This window comes from Cavia porcellus, unplaced genomic scaffold (genome assembly GCF_034190915.1).
Source record: "Cavia porcellus strain 051 isolate PalLab524CR breed Dunkin Hartley unplaced genomic scaffold, mCavPor4.1 scaffold_2, whole genome shotgun sequence".
NCBI classification, from domain to species: Eukaryota; Metazoa; Chordata; class Mammalia; order Rodentia; family Caviidae; genus Cavia; species Cavia porcellus.
Window position 1 is genome coordinate 98,637,643 of NW_026947485.1, and position 19,051 is coordinate 98,656,693.

Below are 19,051 nucleotides of genomic sequence, written 5' to 3' on the forward strand. Positions count from 1 at the left end.
AAGGAGTAAGGAAATGAGGCGGGGATGAAGGGAAAAATAAAAGGCTTGGATAGAACCTTTAAGTTGTACAGGACTCTTCAACATCAGAGTTATGTAATTCAGTAGGGTCACTGGGGTTGACATCGACTCATCGCCGAATTTTTGATGTCTCCTACACCTGCTAGTAATAATTGGTCCGAAAGGTTAGAGGGTGAAATTTGTGCCGGCGCAGTGTGAGCGGCAACATGGCATCTAGGGCGAAAAGGAGAGCTGTGGCGAGCGGGGTTTCGCGGCCGTCGGAAGCCCAGGTTCATTGCGAAGAGGCAGAGGAGGAAGATGAAATGGAAGACAAAGACGAAGAAAGTGAAGACAGTGACGAAGAAGAGGACGAAGATGACGAAATCGTTGACGAGGTTAGAATCACATGGTATCCCAGTTTGATTAGCAGTGTGAAGATCCCTTGAGCTGCATAGGTTTGTGACTTTGTTTCTGAAGGTCGATAAACAGAAACTGGAGATAATAAATTCTTAAAATTCCACTTGAGTCTTTTCCATACCTCAGGCACAGAAATATTGTGACTGTTTCCGTGGCCCGGTCACACCCTTCCTCCCTACTCAGGTTTTGAAGTGACTGTCTGTATTAAATCCCCTGATCTTTTAATAGACCAACAGGAGCCTACAAGTTTATCCTCTCCCCACCGCAGCAACAGTTCTCGGCCTCCTGCGCTTTTATGTTTCATTCACGTCCATCTTTCATTTTTTTAAAAAATGAGTGCATATTAGTTACAGAGACCGTAGGGTTTCATTTTGTTATAGTCACACACGTGTATAACATACTTGTACATGCCTGTAATCCGAGTTTCTCGGGAAGCTGAAGCCGGAGAATTGCAAGTTCAAGGCCAGCCTAGTCCATTTAGGGAAATTGTATCCCAAAGTAAATAGGAGGGTTAGAGATGTAGCTCTGCACTCCCTAGTGCAGTCCTCCGTACCACCACCTCTCACAAATAAACAAAACAGACCCAAGAACCTAACGTAGAAAACCTCATTTTTTTGAAGACTTTCTGCTATTCCGTAATCTTTTCAAATGTTTTTCATCCTGCAGAGCTTTTCGTTCCTTGTTTAGATTTTGGAAAACTGCATTTTCTGCCTCCTCAGAATAGCTGACCTAATCGTATTGTTTGATTTTAAAGGATTTCTAGAACCGGGTTCATTCTTTAGAAAAGTTACTGCCGGTGTAGTGCTTGGCATTATAGACACTTATTTATTGAATAAATAATTAAGATTGAGTGATCCTTAAGGTTGTTGCATGTCTTTTTTTTTCTATTCTATTTTTTTTGTACCAGGAATCGAACTCAGGACTTCACACTTGTCAGGCAGGCACTGTGCCGCTGAGGTAACTCTTCCCCACTTTCTTCTTAAGAGCAGAATATATTGGGAAAAGAAGGTTTCTGCCTAGGAGAGACAGAAGGAGTCCCTCATGGGTTGCCGAGGTCCCTGTCATTTTAGGAAATTTTTATAGAGCAAAACCATGAGATGAGGTAGGTCCAAGGTGGGGAAAAATGGGAAATCACAAAGTGGGCAAAATGTGGGACAAAACTATGATTAACCAATAAGATTACAAGCATAATTGCTTAGGTAGTGTTAATTAAATGGGGATAAGTGGAGAAGCAAGTCACATAGTTCCCCATTTCTCTGCCCAATGATCTTGTTGGAGAATCTCCAAATATTATAGGGAAAAGAAACTCCCCACCTGCTAAGATGTCTGGTACAAGTTTATGTTCTCTGAAGCTGAAGAATGAATTCTAGGAACAACAGAGGTTAAGAGCAGAATGTATTTATTGGGGACAGAAAACTGTCAGGAGAGACAGTAGGGGTCCTGAGTGGGTTGCCCTGTTGAATGTCTTAAAGAGACGCCTCAAATTTAACTGTCCAAAGCAGAGTTTGTAATTTATACTTTTCTTAATTGTTACCATTTCTGTAAATGATTCCCCAATTTACTAGTTGTTCAGATCCCAAACCTGTGAGTTAACTGTAATCTTAATCTGTCTATTTTCACTATCCCACATCCAGTTTATTAGTAAATCCCATTAGCTTTACCTTCAATATCCAGACATTCTCATCATTGACTGCAGTCATCCTAGTCCACACCTAAGAAAAGCCTATGCCCTCTTGGTTGAGGGACAGAAAGGTCGAGTTGCTGAATCAGAATAAGTAAGAGATGGGAAATAAAGTCATAGAGATAAACCTAAATCAAAACGAGAGTGGAAAGGAGCAATGGAGAAGTGTGGATGCACTAAGGGCTTAGGGACAGAACTGTGGTTTGGGGTATATACTTCTTCCTGTCCAAATCAGCTCTTTAGTTTGACTTCTTGCCTGGTGTGTCTTCTCGCTATTTTTCAGTTAGTATATGTGCTGCCTAAGCAAGCGCATCCATTTTTGACTTATAAGAACTTTTAAATGGGTGTTGTATTAGCTTTGGATTATAGAAATTATTGCTTCTTGCATTAACATAAAAATCAAACAGATTGCCAATTACTAAAAATTTTGTATACTATAATAACCATTATTGGTAGTGTAGAAAAATAGGCACATATGTTGTGAGTGGGAGTGTAAATGATGCAGCCTCAGTCTCTAGAGAATAATTTGAAAGTGTGAAAATTTAAAATATATACATCACCCAGTTCAGCAAGTGGTAAGAATTTTTGCCTGATTCAGTAACTGGAAAGAATTTATCCACCAGGCTCTCGTGTATTTTGTATTAACTCACTTAATGCACCAGCAGCCCTGTGAATTTAGGAATTAATCACTATTTTATAAGGAAGACTGTACATTAAGTTAAAAGAACATACTATATAGTTCTTGTGTGAAGGGAATAAGAAATTAAATATCTCAGATTATGTGTGTGTTGTTTGACAATCTCTAGAGAGTGGGAGTAGGATAGTAAGAATAGCTAATAAGACTTTTTAAACTATTCTGTGCATTCACTGTGGTTTTTACTACTGTACAATGGGAGGGTGGTATCAGGAATCAAACTCACGACCTTGCACTTGCTAGGCAGGTGCTGTGCTGCTGAGCTAAATTCTTGCCCTGTATGATTTTTTTGACCGAAGTCGTCAGTTCTTAGAACAGTTTCTCTTACTCTAACACTTACTGGATATTTATTGCTTTATTATTAGATGAATGAACATCTCAGAAAGTAAACATTTACACATTATTTTGCTATGTAGAAAACTGAGAATAAACCTCTCCTTCCTTAAATTGTAGGTGTGGTATTTTGTCAGTGACAGGAAAGTTAATGGGTAAGGAGGGGATAATGAAAAGATGTGAAGAAAAGGAATAGGCATGTGTAGGTAAGGCTCTTACTTATGCTTAATAGAAACCCTGGGAGAATAGCTTCAGCAGAAAGGAGGATGTGTGATAAGGTACTCTGGAACCAGTTACCTTCCTCCAGGACTGGAGTAGTTTAGTTCCAGGAACAGACTGGGCCTCTGGGCTGGTGAGAGCCTTGAAAGTCTGACATACTATATCCTTGCTTTACTTTCCTCACTTGCATTTATTCAAAATACTTGCTCTTTTTCTACTTCATGTAACAATAAAAAATGTCAGTAGCTCGAGATACTCACTGGAAAGGATGAGAAAGCTAGACACCACAGCTTTAATGTTTAAATTCTACATCACCTAGGGTGGGGTGGTGACAGAGCTGTCATATGAAACTGAAAGGACAGAAGCCATGTGCAGGCAAAGGGCTGTGGACAAATAATCCATTTGGAATCTGTTGAAATGGCTGTGCCATAATAGGCTAGGATATATAGGTCTGAAGCTTCTAGATACCCTTATTGAAAGGATTTGTATTGAAAGAGGGAAGCTAGTTTGCTCTCCCAGTAAGCTGTGCAAATCATGTGGGACTCAGCGAGAGAGAAGCTAGTTCACCTCTCCCTTGAGCTGACCAGCACTGGGCTGAGAATCAGCCCCCTCCCACCCCAAGCAACCGGCTGGTTCAGAGGACAGGCTGAGTTGATAATAACTGAGGTGCAGAAACAACTTGTATTGTTTGGTTGACTTTGCAGGCTTAAGGCCAGTAGTCTCAGCTTCTTTTAGGAGGGTAACAGTATGCAGTATAGCAAATATGGGGGAATTTCCTTTTGTCTTTTTTTTTTAAACATCAAGTACATTTATTAGAAAACAAGTAAGTTATGAAATAAGATTGCCTTGTTTTTGAAATTCAGTGTTCTGTTTTATTTTGTCCTGATTTGTTGTTTTTTTTAATGTTCTGTTTTGATTGGTTTTATTTTGTTTTGTTTTATTTGATTTCACTCTGATTGATGGAATGGACAACTATTGTGAAGATAAGATTACAATGATAGCTGTTGTTGATTTCCTGTTATCCTGTTTTGAAGTTCTGTACTTTCTTTTCTCTGTTTGTTTTGATTGCCTTTGTTCTGTCTTATTTTGTTTGATTTTATTGTCTTTAAAATAAAAAAAAAAAAAGAATTTAAGTGCTCACTGGGCTTGGTCTTCTCCATGTGGTCCTGATCTGCCCACTTGTGAGCAAGAGAATTGGAACTGGTTTGGGGGTGTCCTATCTGAGTGAACATTGGACACCACGGTTTTCAGTACAACAAATGACATTGCTTGTCCAGTGTAGCTTGGATGGTGAAAATTCCTTTTAAAGATAGTATGTAGTTGGTTAGACTTGAAGAACTGACTTTTTACCCTTCAGAAATTTAAAAATAAATAGAAAAAAATTATTTCTAAGGAATTAATTCAGAGCCTAAAAAATGATGGTTATTTAGTTTAGGACACGCCTATCCAGTCTACTGGATTTTACTAATTAGAAAATTTGACTGAGCATACCTCAGAGTGGAATTTGGAGTCCATGTGCTGAACCTGATACCATAGCCAGGAGAGCACATAAATATATATGGATAGCAAGACCAACATAGGTCTGATTTTCTCTGGTAGGTCCTTCAGCTGAGACCCAAATTGCAAAATTTGAAGTAAATTTATAAATATGATATTTCATCAGAGTGCACATTCACTTATAAAAATATGATTAGGATGCTCAAGGATTAAATCGTGTGTAGCATTTAAAAGCATCTAAAGCTTTGTTGATGAAGTAGTAGTTTCATCTTTTTGTGGGCTATTTCAGTAGCATCTTTTATATACCGTTGTTTCACAGAGATACATAAGTGAGCCCAACTACATACAGCTTCTTCCCGGTCCCTTGGACTGATGGTATTTCCCCTGGCCTTAGGGCCTTAACTTACACTCTTCCCTGTTCCAGGATCCCTGTCTTTAATTCCCAGCTTATGTCACTTCTTTAAGGATGCTTTTCCAGAATTTGATTTATTTTTTTAAATTGTTACAGCACCATGTACTTTTTTTTAAGTGACAAATACAGTTGCAGTTTTACATTTATTTCCATGAGTGTCTCTTTCCTATCTGTAGTCCCACCTACACCATCAGTTCCTGTGAGCAGGATCATTCATGTCTATAGGGCTCACCATTTTATCTCAAGTGCTTGGTACCTGTTGATACTCAGTAAATATTTGCTAAGTGAATGAAGTATATCCTCAAATCCTTGGGCTATATGTGAAGGAATTTGGTGTAGTTCCAGGAATGTTGGTGTAATTTTATTACTTTTTGCCACCAGGTAAGTGATAATTTCTCCTTTGTAGCTGCTGTGACTGTTTGATCTTGACTAGACTTCCTAAGTATCTAAATGAGGTCATTCTGAGTGTTATGTTCCTGTTAGGCTTTTGTGTCACATAAAGTAATAGTATGACTGTCTTTTGTAGTCCGTATAGGTGGCAATCTGCAGAGGACCACCAGGATGGCTGTCCTTAAAAGAAGAGCTTTTATCTCCATTTTGGCTAACCCTGGCCCTATTTTCATGTGTTGATGGATAGAGCTTGCTAGGATATTTTTTATTCCCTTAACTGGCTTTAGGGCTGGGGATTTAGCTCAGTGGCATAAGTGCCTGCCTGACAAGCACAAAGTCATGAATTTGATCACCAGTACAAAAAAAAAAGTTACCTTAATTGGCTTTAAGTAGTTCATGTGGGTCTGTTGGAAGTACTGACAAATAGGTACAGATACACAAGTGAGAGGTCAGGGATGCCCCATCTATGGCTCCCGCACACATGCTGTTAGCTGAGACTGAGGCTAAAAAAAAAAAAAAAAAAATCTATGTGGTCTCAAGGAATAAAGGGTAGATGTCAAGGCCAAAAGCACGGGTGGATTCCGGAACACAAGATACTTCCTCAGCCTGTGATATGCAGATTACTCTTTCTGCATCTTTCTCTCTCTGCATATTGCAGAGGTACTGTCAGGCCTTCTACCTAGTCCAGTTCACAGCACAAAACACTTGTTACCTTTCTCACAGTCATTCATCCTCCCCTCTTAATAAATTAATAAAACTGAGTTTGGCCTTGGATTGAGGCCTTTGTTCTGGTTAGCCGTATTCTAACTGGACTTAGGATCCCCTTAGCTCCCCACCATTATTTATGTATATATATATTTATATTTATGTTTATATTTGTGTCTATTGCTGTCTTTATGCTAAAAGTGGGAGATTGAAATTAACTTGCTAGAATTCCAATAATTGTCTCCTGGGATTACAAATATAAACTCCATCAGACTGCATCGGGGTCTGGGAAGGGCATCCTATACAGTCTTTGCCTGTTTTGAAGCCTAGATATTTATAGTTACTCAGAAATCATTTTTGTATTCTTGTGTTTTGTTGTTTGTCCCTTTGGCATCTTTTATAGATGAGTAATAACCTAAAAGAGTAGAAGTTGAAGAAAAAGAAAACATCTGCAAAGTGGAAAACAATGCCTAAATCATTTATATATATAACCGTCTATTTTCCATGTCCTTTACAGGAAGTGAATGTGGAATTTGAAGCCTATTCCATCTCAGATAATGATTATGATGGAATTAAGAAATTACTGCAGCAGGTACTGTCTTTCACATATTACATATAAATTTGGGTGTTTAAGAAAATTCAGGCCATCTCTTAAATTTCATTCTTTCATTCCTTTTTTTTTTCTTTGTTTTGGCAGTATGAGTACAGCATTCCTGTTTCTATAGTTTTCTGGGAAGAACTGTTTCTATTTTCTGCTAGGGTTAATCCTCTAGATTAGTGCCACTCTTCCCAGATCTTTCTTTTGATTACTATGTTCAAGGTTTTTGTATTCTAAAAAAAACCTCCTTGAGCTACCATTTTGTTTTCTGTACTTCACATCCAAATTTAGTGAGGTACAATAATTCTTACAATTACTGCACTTTATGGTGGTGCAATCGTTGGTGACTTGACTTACTGTTTTGTATCATATAATCTGACTTTGGTTCTTTAACCTGTATAACCTCCAGTGACCTTCACCAAATTCTTTGGCCCTTTGTCCATCCTCCTCCTCCTATACCTTTATACCGCCTCATTACCATTAACTCCTGTTTTTGGAAATATCCTAACCTTTAGCTTGTTTGATTCTTCTGGGCTTTTCTTCTAGGGGTTGCTCTTCTAGGTTATCTTTTTGGGACAAGTTTTAAGATTTCACTGTTTTTATTTGGAGAAGGGATTTAAGTTTTATTAGAAACTTTGATCTTAATTTAAAATTTTTTCCCTTTTTAGCTTTTCCTGAAGGCTCCTGTGAATACTGCAGAACTAACAGATCTCTTAATTCAACAGAACCATATTGGGAGTGTGATTAAGGTAAGTAGGACAGTTGCTTTTATTTGTATTACATGAAGTCTTTACCCTGTTCAGCTTCAACTGGAAGGAAGTACCCTTGGAAGACTGATCAGAAGGCCAGTGCCATAAGCCAACTAGCAGCAACGGAGGAGAGAAGTGAGCCAATTCAGAAGATACCCAGGAGATGCAATGCGATGGGGTTTATTGTGTGATTGGCTGTCAGAATGAGAGAAAAGAGAGTCAAGGATGACTTCCAAGTTTCTGGCTTGAGCAACCAAGAGGGCAAACATGGAAAAACATTGAGTTATGAGGAAGAATGTGACTTTGAATTTAAATGCTTTGAGTTTGGGGTGCCCGTGACATACGTGAAATATTGAGCAGCAACTGGAGCCTTGGAGGTTTGGGGGTTGTAGCAGAAGTGGTTGGGATTTCCCAGGGAAAGTGGGGGACTGACACACTGTCATACCAGTTATATTTTTAGGTGAGGAAAGTAAGTGGCAGTGTCAACAGAGGAGGCCAGAAGGAATGGATGACTGGAGAAAAAGCAGTAGGATGATACCATAAAAGCAGAGGAGCAGCATTTGAAGAAAAAGGGAATTGTCCTCATTGACAGCTGTAGTGCAGAGTCAGAACTGTATCACTGGTTGTTCAGGCCATCTCTTAAATTAACAGACTAACAGACTACCCCAGAGCTTATTGTCATAGAATAGCAAATCAAATAGGTGGCTTGTGTCTCTGTAGTTTAGATGTGGCTCAGTGAGGATGACTCATCTGCTTCTGCTCTGTCACATTAGCCAAGGAAGCTCAACAGGGGACTAGAGGCTTTACTTTTAAGATGGCTAACCATGTGACTGGCAAGTTGGTGCTGGCTCTATTGGGAACCCAATTTGTACTCAGGGTCAGGAGCCTCAGGCCTTCTCCCTGTGGGCCTTTCTATCTGGGTTCCAAGAGTGAGCATTCCAAAAGAACCAGTTGGAAATGTGTAGCTTATTATGATAAAGGGTCCTTTTCTTCAGTCATTTGATTTGCAATGACACAGTGGTCTCCCAAGGGAGGGAAGGTCTAGCCAGGGGAAGGCACACACAGTGTACTACTCAGTGGGCAGTTATCAGAAGAGTATGTCATTTGGCTCTTCTGTAGAAGATGCAGTTTGCTTCTATGACCTTAAAGTTTAGTTCAGAATGATACTAGCACCTACCTAGCAGCTTGGGTGGGTGAATAAAATGAGTTGCTAAGTGCTTGTAAGTGTCTGGTACATGGCAAGTGATAGATAGAGATAGATAGATAGACAGTCTATCTGTTGAGGTCTTTTACATTTCCAGAACTTGTTCTTTAGTCTGTTTTGTGAAAAAACAAACAGGCTACTGTATAATGGCTCATTTAGATGGCTTAACTTGAGCCACCTCACTTTGTCTTCAAGGCCAATTTTTTTAAGCAGCAGTCCTAGACTGGCCACCTTCTTACCTTCTCTTCATTTCTGAAACACCTTAAAACTCAAACACTGTAAGATCAGGTCTTTGTGACTGAATATAGTGGACATTTTCAGGCCTTTGATAACATTAGTGACCTGAGAAAAGTAAAACCTGCAATAGCTTTCTTTTATTAGGGCAATGGCAAGAAGCAGACCACTTGCTCTTTCATCGAATCTGATCTCTAGTTGATTAGTGCCTTAGAAAACCTGATGGGTATGTCTGAGAAGCAGTTGCTTTCATCCAATAGTTATCCAATAGATAGTTTATCCATTTGGAAGATGCAGCCTTGTAAAGGATATGCGTGCAAAAGCTCTAGTTATGACAGCTTCTGTGGTGTCCAAAGAGACACTTGAGATGTCCTGACCATAGATACTTTTTGTTCTTCGGAGCCGACTACCCAGAGTATTTGTTGGAGCCTTTGAGATTAGGTGGATTTGGACTCTTAATATAGGCTCCTAGGGTCATAGAAAGACAAAGACAGGGAGAACTCAATGAATTGTGTGAGATGAAGAGTTCTCTGTGGTAAATTGCACAGTACTTAAGTCTAAAAAATTGTGGACTGAAATGGCTTAAAAGAGGGAGGGATGAGATGGAATGAGTGTTGTCTGATGGAACAGAGAAGTGGGTTAAGCAGCTCGAGCCTTGCTGCAGAGCCAGATAGTCTGAGATCTAATTGTGAGCCTAGACATACAGAACAGCATACCCAGGAGAGGAACAGTAAGGGTGTTCCAGGAGGATATTAATTGTTTATGAACTAATTTTTTTTTATTTCATAGGACTTAAAAAGGGAGTCTTGTATTTTCCCTGGCCTTTTGTCTGCCCTTACTATTCAGGTTTTGCCACCTTAGCGTGTGCGTGTGTGTGTGTGTGTGTGTGTGTGTGTGTGTGTGTGTGTTAGGGGTGATCCTCTGAAGCTCTGGGAAACTCATATGCGTCCAGGACTGGTTTATCTATTACTTTTTTCCTGGACTACTTGTCCCTTTCTCATTTATGAAGAAATATGATGAAATTAGCAGTCTAATGAATTACTTTCTCATTTTCTACCTGTGTGTAGCTGAGTAAAGTCACATGACACTGAGGATATTATGCTTTTTCTAAGCTGACAGAAAGAAAACAAAGTTGTTCTTTTTTTTTAAATCATCGGTACCAGGGATCGAAGTCACGACCATGCATTTATAAAGCAGGCGCTTATGCTGCTAAGCTAAATCCCTAGCCCCAAAGTTATTCTTTTTAAAGTGAAAAGATAAATGACACTTCAAATATTTGGTATTACTAGTTTTTCAAATATAGTAATTCAATGTTTCTTTTTTTTTTTTTTTGAATAGCAAACGAATGTTTCAGAAGACAGTGATGATGATATGGATGAAGATGAGATTTTTGGTTTCATAAGCCTTTTAAATTTAACAGAAAGAAAGGTTAGTTTCATTGGGTGGTGTCTGAATGGTCTTCCTTAGACCCAAACCATTTTTATTTAATGTGTGGTGAGGATGTCTTTTATGTCACATTGTTAAATTAGCTGTAAGGATTTGAGCTTTTACTGTAACTCCTCAGTGCAAAGGTGTTTTTGCTTTGAATATCTGGCACTTGGTTAAATTGTTTACTCCCTGAGGTAGTCACCTGGCGTTTGATGCAGGAAATGATTGTGTGGTGTCTTTGCAACTGATCTCTGCTGCTACAGTAGACATTCAGGCTTTGTTTCTTTCTGAAGCTGAGAGCATTCACTGGCATTTACATGTGTTTTGATTTCTCTTCTTAATGGACTTACCGAAGGATTCTCATAAAAATAACACCAGCAGCCTGTTCTCTTGAGAATAAGATGCAAGCTATGCATTTAAAAATCTTTAATTTTAAGATGAACTTTCCAGTCACTCATTGTTTTTGTGAGATAGATTAGAATTACTATTCCATTGTGTGTTAATTGTAACCCTGTCTCTACCGTAACTAAGCAGGTGTAGTTACTTTTTAAGAAATATTTAAGCAGTCAACACCAAAGATGTACCAGATTGTCAAGACTGGCAGGAAAGTGCACTTACCTGTGAGGTAAAAAATAGTGCCTCTCACTTTCAAGTTTTTGCCTCTTAAGTGATGGCCTGTAATAAAAAGCAAAGTTTCTCTTTGCTTTCTAGGGTACCCAGTGTGCTGAACAAATTAAAGAGTTGATTCTAAACTTCTGTGAGAAGAACTGTGAAAAGAGCATGGTTGAACAGCTGGACAAGCTTTTAAATGACAACACTAAGCCTGTAGGCTTTCTGCTAAGTGAAAGATTCATTAACGTCCCTCCACAGATCGCTCTGCCCATGCACCAGCAACTTCAGTAAGAGCCTTCGGAAAGATGCCTTTAAACAGTGCCAAGTAGATTAAATAATGTGATTGAAATGGGACGTGTAGGTATAGAAAGAGTTTGAACAGATGGAAGCAAGTTTAATGTGAGGAAGGGAAGAAATTTTGTGAGGTGCATTCATTTCTAATCTGCTTTTTTTTTGAAGAGTTTTGATTATATGTGGTAATTTTTTTTAAGTGTAAACATTTAAATAGTGCAAAAGTAGGTGTATTTAGACTTATCCCATTTGACTATTTTTCACCTTAATTTCTATAACATGAATAGAATGCTAAACAATTATAACAATAACAAAAATTGAATCAAATTCCTTTGATGTATTTTATAACTAATGAAATTGTAGTCTTGATTCTGTATCTCTTGCATTTTGGAGTATTTGTGTTTTAATGCAGGAGCTCTTAGGTTTATAAAGTATTTAAATGTAAGCACCGAAACAATTTGTCATTCTATTGATTATTCTACAATTCAGGCGTCCATGTCTGCAGTTTCTACAGTATGTCAGAAATTAGTCCTGGACTCTGCATTTAATACTGAGGTAGTCATGTTAGTTGTGGCTGTGTGCCTTTGTATGTTTCAGTTAGTCATTGTTTTAAAAAATTTAGATTCTTTCCACATTTTTAACTGCATAGAGCAGTGATAATGAGTTTGAGACTCATCTGTTAATCGCTGTTTACCTACATAAACTCAAGACAATTCGTGACGCTATTGTGTAATGGTGCCATAATCTCGCTAAAGTGCAGACAACTGCATAAATAAAAGTCACAGCTTTAGAAGTATCCAGATCAAATGCCTGTCCATAAGCCTGTGCCAGCAAAACCTACTGACAGTCTCTCTCTGGTTTTGTACCAGTTTAAGGTAGTCTGACAAGTAACGTTCTGTGTGTCTACCTTGTAGGAAAGAACTAGTAGAAGCACACAAAACGAATAAGCCTTGTGGGAAGTGCCACTTCTATCTTCTCATTAGTAAGACATTTGTGGAAGCAGGAAAAACTAATTCTAAAAAGAAATGGAGCAACCAAAAGAAGGATGTGTTAATGTTTGCAAATGCAGAGGAAGAATTTTTCTATGAGGTAAGACAAATCTTGTTAACATATACTTAAGTGTGAGGATTTTCTTGAAAATTACTAAATTTATTGTTTTCTCATTTTATATGAAAGTTCTTTAAGTATGGCTACTGGCTAGCAGCTAACATAGCACCTGGCACAAAGTAGGTACTCAAAAGGCTATTTACAACCTTCCTGCCACACTGTAGGTGGAATGTGTGTGTTAGGAGGAGGAGGAGTGCCTGTTCAGAATTTATAATATGCTGTGAGATTTTTAATTCTGCAGCCATGCTGTGAGGTAGACACAAATCGTTTACTCTGTGAATGCTGAATCCGGGCAGATCAGGGAAATTACCCGAGATCACACAGCCAGTCAGTACAGAAGCTGGGGTGCACCTGCTGCACTGTTCCCTTAGTTATGACTGTTATTCCACTGTCGGGACCTTTCAGCATTCCTTCAAAAGAGGCAGCTTCCATGGTGATGGACAACCAGATACTAGAGAATATTCTTTCTTAACACAGTCTTCCTCTCAAAAATCTTAACATTACTGAGAGGGAACATGGTTTTTGAATTGTATGCTAATCACCTATTACTTTTGAGGCAGTCAGTACTGAAGCAGGATAGATTTAGCTGTGCTCCTGTTTTCCAGTAAAAATCCGTAGTAAAAATAATTTTTTAAAAAACGTATGCCTGAGCACCTCAGAATTTGGGAAAAATATGTATAGATGTTAACTATCAAATAATGTTAAGCGTCTCAATTTTACTTACTTGTTATAAGCTTATTTTGAGAATCAAATGAGATTATGAATATGAGCACCTTTGGAATTAGGAATACTTTATATAAATGGGTAAAACAACTAAGATTATTTAGCTTCCTGTTCACCTGTTAGAAATGGCACACACCAACCCGTGTGCCTTGGGTGTGTTAAAAATCTGTTTACTGAATATTTCATAATATCTTATTCTGAGCTTTTGCTTCCTCTAGCCATTATTCTTATTTGAACATATGTCAGACATAATATTCTTTGTTGTAGATGAAGTGACTTTTGCCTTTGGGTTGTCCACATTTTTTAACCCATGATTACTTTTTTGCTTTAGAAGGCAGTCCTGAAGTTCAGCTACTCAGTGCAAGAGGAGGGTGACACTTGTCTGGGAGGCAGGTGGTCTTTTGATGATGTACCAATGAAGCCCTTGCGAACTGTGATGTTAATTCCCAGTGACAAGATGAGTGAAATCATGGATAAACTGAAAGAACATCTGTCAGTATAACCCATTTCCCATGGACAGTGATGGGCTCATTTTTGTAAAATTACAAGAAAATCCAGTGAAGATTTACTGGAAAACTCATTACTTTATTCAGATTAAAGTCCTCTACAAAAAGTAGGGTTCTGTTCCATGTGTCTGTGACACATTTACAAAATGTCTTTTTAAAAAAAGTTTGGACAAATTATGAATGGTTCATTAAAAACTTCCAATAAGACAAAAAAATGGTGTAGGAATTTAAAGAACTCAATAAAAACTCTATTTTTTATTTTAAAATCATGTACAAAGTGTTATTTCTTCGAGACTATCCTGTGGGTGTGGTACCCACCTCTACATTAAATATTTGCACATAGCTCCAGTGGGCCCACTGTCAGGTCACTTTGGGATCCTCATTGCACCTTGGGTTTGGTGGTCGGTCACTGAATAGTGCATCTCTGTTCAGTAGTTTCCGGGCACTTCTCACACATGGTCTGTTCCTGTTCCATGGTTGGAATAGGAGACAAGTGATCCATGACTTGCTGTAGGATATCCTTACTTTCACTAGGAGGCAGATTAGTGAAGTAATATTGTGGTACCAGTTGCATAAATCTGTTCAAATCAAAAAGATTAGATGAGGGCAGTGGGTGTGATGAACACCAAACAATATGTCTGAGTCCATCCCAGCCTTAGCGAACTAGTGTTTAACTTCCCCACATTTCAGTTTACCTTTAATAATAAATAGTTTCTGGTTTTCATGTTGCCAATCCAATTACATTTTTAGGGTAAGTTAGCTTCTCTAGTGTCGGGCTGTACGGTGGAAGTATTCCTTACCACTGACCACCGATAGGAACTACTTCTAGGCTCATCACCATATGAGAACAATCAGATCTTACGCTTGGGAGAGATTTGCTTCTTAATCAGTTCCACTCCCTATCTAGCTGCTTATGAGTATGTTCTTGGTTGCTGCCTTGAACATCACTTTGCCCAAGAAGTAGTGATGCCTTTGAAATGGATCCAGAATCTGCAACAGCCTGTTCTATCACCCCTTTTACCATTCTCTGCTTAGCTGCCACATTATGTAGAGATGTTCTTCTTGCCTAAAACCAGCTGTTTTGCTCTTTACTTACAATAAAATCCAAATCCTTTATGTGGCCCAGAAAGCCCTACGCCCTGTGGTACCTGCTATCCCTTCAACCTTCCCTTTCCTTCTTTGCCTTCTTCACTAGCTCCAGCCATAGCATCCTGTTCCAAAAACTCATTACTCCTCAAGGTCAGTGTACCTGATAACTGTGCTTTTCCTGTAACCTTTTTTTTCTCTATAAGACACTGCTGTTTCATATTTGTACCTTATCTTTAAAGGCAGGGATGTTTCTTAGGTATCACCCACAGAGACCTGCTTGTAGTAGGTACTGTCTACATAAAGACAGGTACCAGTATAAACTTGTAACTGAAAACAGAATAAAAACCAATTTTGTCATTCGCTCCTATATGTGTAAGTAAGAAACCCCTTTCTTCTCCATTAGACTTACAGTTCAGGAGAGATAGCAGAGGTGATCCTGATGTAGTTGTTCTCAGATATGCTGAACTGGTGGAAAAGAACCCACTCGGGCATTTTCTTGGTGATGGAGTAACTAGACAGGGGATGCAACTGAGCCACCTGCTTATGTGTTAGCATTAAGTAGTTACCTGACCCATCGACATCTCGAGCAATCTGAAAGGCAGTTTTAAAGAAAAAAAGATTTTGCATCAATGGAAGGATCTGTACACAAGTATTTCATACTGAATAGTTAACATTAAAACGTGCTGCCTTTGTTTCCTGTTTTCAGATGTAGAAAGTAAGCCAAAAACATAGGACAGTGATGATGTTAACCACCAATTTCAGGACAGTAAGTTAAAATAGTGCAGGTATAAGGTGAATGTTTTAGTCATGAAATACACTTTGCACATTTACTTGCTGTATTACGGACTATGTACTCAAATGTCAAGACTTTACACATGCCGTCGTAGCTCATTAACATCAAACCCTGTGACACAGATACCTTTTTGTTACAGTTGAGGAAATTCATGCTGAAATATCATCTTTCTCTGTTAAAACTGTTAAGTGTTTTTATATGGACATACTATAGAATTTCTCTCTATGATGTGAAGGGTGTCCCTACTTCTGTAATGTGTTTTACTTAGCTTTCACTGTAGAAAAGACAAAATGAGACAGTCTTTTTATTCATCATGCCTTAATATCAGTGGCTAACCAGTTGAGAGGAGAAATTACATCTGACGTTCATCTTTCTTTCTGTACTGAGAAGGTCTTTTTCCTTTGGACAAATCAACATACTGTGGGTTGGCCTTGTACTCCTTTGAGGGAATATAAATACCAACTCTTTAGTAACATACGTATTTTTAGTTTTATTCAAAGGTAAAGTCAACAAAACTATCACCCTAAGAGAAAGACTGCGGGTTGAATATCCTGAGTATACAGTATTTTGCACAGCCCCTGCCAAGCAAATCTGCACCTATTTACCTGCATAAAGTAACCGGACAACAGTGCTTTCTTGATGTTTAGATTGTTTTCCTCAGAGCCAAAGGCAGGTTCTGCATAGGGAAGCTCAATTCGCTTGATCATTTCTAAGAGTTCAGCTCGGATAACATCTGCCATCCTGAGAGCAGAATAGTTGAGGAAGTAATCCTGACACCACTTTTCCACACAGTCTAAGGAAGAGAAGAGAGACTACTTAGATAAGATTCAGCCTAAGCTTGAAAGAGTTTGGGTCAGGCAGGCACTGTAAGCCCATGTACTCTTCTAAGAAGGTCACATAAACAAATGGTAAGAAAGCAGCAGGGAAAAGCTTCTCTGTGGCCACAAGATCGCCTGTGGCGGTCCCAAGAAGGGGACGGGGTCACTGGCATCACCTATACCAGCTGACTGAGACAGGATCTTACACACTGGGAAACAGCATGTTAACACTGCTGATTAAAAGCACATTTCCCTCAACCTGTGGTTGTTGGGAGGCAGAGATTTTGCTGGTTTACATTTTTGTCTTTTGTATATAGCAGTGTACATAACTACAACATTTAAACTAGGAAGGAAAAGGCTTACAGCATAAATCCCTCTAATACATGAAAGTATCTCACTCATCTGGGTTAGTTTGAAGTTGTCTTTCTTGCCATTGGTATATATCTGAGTTTTGCCTCAACATGGCCTGCATGTTAAGTTGAAGACATACTGACTTTGCCCTGGCCATCGAGGCCTGTTTGGAGCAAGAGACTGTACTTGTTCAAATACTGTCACTCAGCCTGCTTATTTTTTAAAAACTCTTAATTCTGATCTTTCTTAATTTCTTACTTTTTGTATCATTCTGCTGACTTTTTAAACTGTCATATTTTCCATATCATTTCAAGTATTTTTCATACCATCTTTAGTAGCACAGGAGATAAAAGACGCTTCATGGAAAACAAAGGTGAGAGAAATCTTTTCAGGAAGGGAGCTCCTCACTGGCAACCCTTGGTGGCTTCAACCTCCACTATGCTGCTCTGCCTGCTGCCCCTCACATAGAAGCTGCTTGATCACTTAGCAGCTACCTGCCTGAGGAGCTAATGTATCGACTGTCACTCAGGCACATAACAATGCTTATGCCCTCTGGACCCTGTCGGTCATGCGCCAGTCAGATCCCTTCCAGCTTTCATGAGTACACTATTCCCTGGAGCGTAGGTGGTTCAGTTTCCAGTGCTCAATAGTCTCCATGTGGGAAGTGACAATGCTAAGTTGTAAGAGGACACCACAGAGCTCTGACAGTGGGCACTTGGAGATGTCTGCTTTTATCTTCCTTCCGAGTTCTGTGTGTTCCCGTCAGCAAGGCCCAAGCAAGTTTAGTCTGAAGGCTGACTTTGCAGAGTATCAGAGCTCTGGGAACACAGGCATACATGGCAGCACACTGACACTGGGAGTAGGAAGATAAGTGTCTATAGCTCAGCAGCCACTGTGATTTAGGACCTCAAGTGTCATTCCACTTAAGTAAGCAACCGGGCTAGAGGAAAGGATGGTAAAGAAGGTCCACTCAAACACTCAGCCTTATTTGGGTAAAGAAGTTAGAAACAGTATGTGAGACCCAGATGCATTTACTTACGTTCACTGGTACAGTGCAGAGTTACGTCTTGGTAGGCCTTATAAATGTTGATGAGGGTGAAGTGATCGCCTTCAGGATGTAGAAATGTGTTCCAACGAGTCAGGGAAGCTTCCTCAGCTCCGTGAGGCAGATGTGAAAAGCAATTAGGAGCTTTGAAATGCAAAAGTTCACATGATCACCAATAATGAAGATACTCATCTTTGCACAGAGTACAGTGGGGCAGGGTACTACTGTTTGTGGAACTGGTTCTAACTTGGTTCTTTGTATAAATGTTACTATTGTTTATGGAAGTCAAATTTAGAACCAAGTCATCCTAATTCTTCTTTTGTGTATGTTGCTTTATAAAGTCTGTTAACAGTATTCCGGTGGGAGAGGGGTGGAAGACAGCTCAGAGGCCTAGACAAATTGGGGATTAGGACTGTTAAAATGCAGCACAGGGTTCATCTGTGCTACCACCAAAAGAACACATGAAAACATACCAAGATGAATGAAGCTGCCAGAAATAAAAAATGCATAGTTATTTGAGCAAGAGCAGTTTCAGTGGCACTTTATCTTAACCTGTACTGATCTCTTTAGCAAAAGTAAACTTGGCAAGCATGTTTTTGCATTCTTGATTAAGGAATTTACTAGATTTGGAGTTTTTCATATTGAAGTTATTTTGTAATTTTTCTAACCTATTAAAATACTATCATTGCTATGTACTCTTTGAAATATAGTTTCAAATAGATCTCATATCTATACTTGGTGCAGATTCATAGTATAAAGAAGTCATTAAGGAATACCTGTTACCATGGCAGCAATGGTTAGCATCTCATCTACACAGTCAAATTCACAGGATGCTAAGATAGACTTTGAGAGCTGTGGATCCAAGGGGAACTCGGACATGATGATTCCAAATTCAGAAAGATTCCCATCATTGTCCAGCGCTGCCAGATAATCTAAGTCTTCCAATGCCTGCATCAGACTTTCTGGTGCTAGAAGAGGAATAAAAGATAATCAGAAAGTTTTATACAGCAGAGGTGAAACAAGACATACTGGATTTTCTTTCCCACATAAAACAAGCAAACAGTGGGCAAAATCTGTAAAACAACAGTTTGCAAGCCACTGATTATCACGCAGTAAAGAATGTAATTCCTGTTGGGGAAGCTAACAAGATGAACCCTG

The 19,051-nt window shown here is 39.0% G+C and overlaps 2 protein-coding genes and 1 non-coding gene across 5 annotated transcripts in view; 2 read left to right on the forward strand and 1 right to left on the reverse strand.

Annotated features, from left to right (window-relative positions):
• The first annotated feature begins 24 nt into the window (after positions 1-24).
• Positions 25-14,063, forward strand: Bccip (BRCA2 and CDKN1A interacting protein). The gene is made up of 7 exons (XM_003479812.5): positions 25-392; positions 6,863-6,937; positions 7,612-7,692; positions 10,469-10,558; positions 11,270-11,457; positions 12,376-12,550; positions 13,623-14,063. The coding sequence occupies exons 1-7, from the start codon at positions 225-227 to the stop codon at positions 13,791-13,793; spliced, it is 948 nt and encodes a 315-aa protein (XP_003479860.1). The 5' UTR covers positions 25-224; the 3' UTR covers positions 13,794-14,063.
• Positions 4,475-4,599, forward strand: LOC111754512 (small Cajal body-specific RNA 23). The gene has a single exon (XR_002789191.1). It is a non-coding gene; the product is annotated as a small Cajal body-specific RNA 23 (non-coding RNA).
• Dhx32 (DEAH-box helicase 32 (putative)) overlaps positions 13,856-19,051 on the reverse strand; it is a 62,493-nt gene continuing 57,297 nt past the window's right edge. For all 3 annotated transcript variants that reach the window (XM_063244917.1, XM_063244914.1, XM_063244916.1), the window contains exons 8-12: positions 18,670-18,861; positions 17,888-18,037; positions 16,285-16,472; positions 15,296-15,477; positions 13,856-14,375 (exon numbers count right to left, since the gene is read on the reverse strand). In XM_063244917.1, the coding sequence (XP_063100987.1) occupies positions 14,204-14,375; positions 15,296-15,477; positions 16,285-16,472; positions 17,888-18,037; positions 18,670-18,861 (884 nt within the window). In that variant the 3' untranslated portion in view covers positions 13,856-14,203. The remainder of the gene's footprint in view (positions 14,376-15,295; positions 15,478-16,284; positions 16,473-17,887; positions 18,038-18,669; positions 18,862-19,051) is intronic.

What these genes read in the sequence shown, in the direction of transcription:
- Bccip (XM_003479812.5), top strand. Translation starts at nt 225, where the DNA reads ATGGCATCTAGGGCGAAAAGGAGAGCTGTGGCGAGCGGGGTTTCGCGG. An exon ending in ATATTGGGAGTGTGATTAAG is followed by an intron (nt 7,693 to 10,468) that starts GTAAGTAGGACA and finishes TTTTTTGAATAG; the next exon opens with CAAACGAATGTTTCAGAAGA. An exon ending in CCCATGCACCAGCAACTTCA is followed by an intron (nt 11,458 to 12,375) that starts GTAAGAGCCTTC and finishes TCTACCTTGTAG; the next exon opens with GAAAGAACTAGTAGAAGCAC.